Source organism: Cebus imitator, unplaced genomic scaffold, assembly GCF_001604975.1.
Source record: "Cebus imitator isolate Cc_AM_T3 unplaced genomic scaffold, Cebus_imitator-1.0 Scaffold978, whole genome shotgun sequence".
In the NCBI taxonomy this organism is placed as follows: domain Eukaryota; kingdom Metazoa; phylum Chordata; class Mammalia; order Primates; family Cebidae; genus Cebus; species Cebus imitator.
The window spans coordinates 1-1,545 of NW_016108293.1; the positions used below are offsets into that span (position 1 = coordinate 1).

Sequence of the window (1,545 nt, forward strand, 5' to 3'; positions counted from 1 at the left end):
CTTTACCCCAAATACAGTCAGGGCCTGGGTGATCGGACCCTGACGGACACCCCACCAGAAGCTCTGGGATTCAGGAGGTGGGACAGTGAGAAGCCCAGACAGGAGCCCTCTGACCTGTGACCATGATCTTCAGGGGGTCGCTGGGTGCCGTCCGCCGAGTGGGGGAGTGCGGGTGAAAACCCCGACATCTGTAGGTCCCTGCATGTGCTGCAGTCACGGGGCCCATGAGGAAGCTCTCCTGGAATATAACGCCCTGGACGTTGGGAACGTGGAACCTGTCTTCTTTATACAGGGTGAAGTTGTTAAACCCACCACCATAGTGACACCTAAGAGTCACGTGTCCTCCTCGAGGTACCACTGCGCTGGGCCAGGCAGACAGGAAGGGCTTGTCCTGACCACCTGGGGGAGAAGGAGGCGTGGCCTTAGAGAGGAAGATGTGGAGCTGCCCCTCCCTCCCTGTGCTCAGGGGATTCTCTCCCTTTCCATGTTCCTAGGGCTCCTGCCACACCTGGGTGTCCAGGGCTACAGGAAAGACCCATCCTGGATAGACATAGTGTCTCCCTACAACAAACGCATCAGCAGAGAAATGTGAGCAAGTGCTGAATGAGGGACTCTTAGTAGATTTTAATACTGCAAAACTACTTACATAAAACAACACAAAGTAGACATGGGCTGCAGGGCACGTCCTTTGTGAAGGGAGTATCGGCCACTGCGTGAACCACAATAAACAACTGAGCCCCCATCAGAGGACTTAGAATGTGAAGCTCATGGCTGTGGTTCCCCCACCTCTTCTGGTAGAATGACAGCAGCCCCATGGCAGCCCATACCGTCATGGAAACGCTGGAGGGTGTGAGTTACACCTTTGTCCTCAGAGCGTCGGCCTTTCCTAGCACTGCTTCCCTCCCTTCCTCTGCCGGTGACACGACTTCCTCCCCGCACACCCCAGCTTGGGGCACCCCAATCTCACCCCAGTCCCCACGGAGCTTGACTCAGCCAAGGGAAGGAAAGGCTGGGAAGGGCTGGGTCAGAACTGTGGGCCGAGCTTCCCAGGGCCCCCTCTTCCTAGTTTATGAGAGACTCCCCCACAGGATTTTTCTTGTTTCAGGAAACTCCCTTACGTGGGAAGATGACACCCTAAGGTTTGGGGAAGGACTCACCCTCATGTGGCCAGGCTCCCTGGACCAAGAACAACCCTGGAAAGAGAGATCATGATGAATGATCCATCTGTACACAAACCAGGCCTGCCCTGCTGCCCCGAATGTGCTGTGTGCCTTGGCAGCCAGGCCCTTTTTAGGTTGAAGGTAAACACAGCCTCGTTGCCCATCTGACCCCAGAGAGAAGGCTCTTGGCTGTGCAGAGGACTAGCCTCCAGGCCCAGGTCGATACCTCGACGCTCTTATCTCCGCTAGGGGCAATATCCCCACTCCAGGCCCATATCTCCACCCTAGGCCCATATCTGCACCCCAGGCCCATATCTCCACCCCAGGACAAAATATCCCAGGCCCATATCTCCACCCCAGGCCCAGATCCCCACCCCAGGCCCAT

At 56.6% G+C, this 1,545-nt stretch overlaps 1 protein-coding gene across 1 annotated transcript in view; it reads right to left on the reverse strand.

Moving 5' to 3' along the window:
• Nucleotides 1-114: 114 nt before the first annotated feature.
• LOC108298507 (killer cell immunoglobulin-like receptor 3DS1) overlaps nucleotides 115-1,545 on the reverse strand; it is a gene marked incomplete at its 3' end in the record, with an annotated part of 3,690 nt that continues 2,259 nt past the window's right edge. The window contains exons 2-3 of the mRNA XM_017521179.1: nucleotides 1,158-1,193; nucleotides 115-399 (exon numbers count right to left, since the gene is read on the reverse strand). Of these exons, the coding sequence (XP_017376668.1) occupies nucleotides 115-399; nucleotides 1,158-1,193 (321 nt within the window). The remainder of the gene's footprint in view (nucleotides 400-1,157; nucleotides 1,194-1,545) is intronic.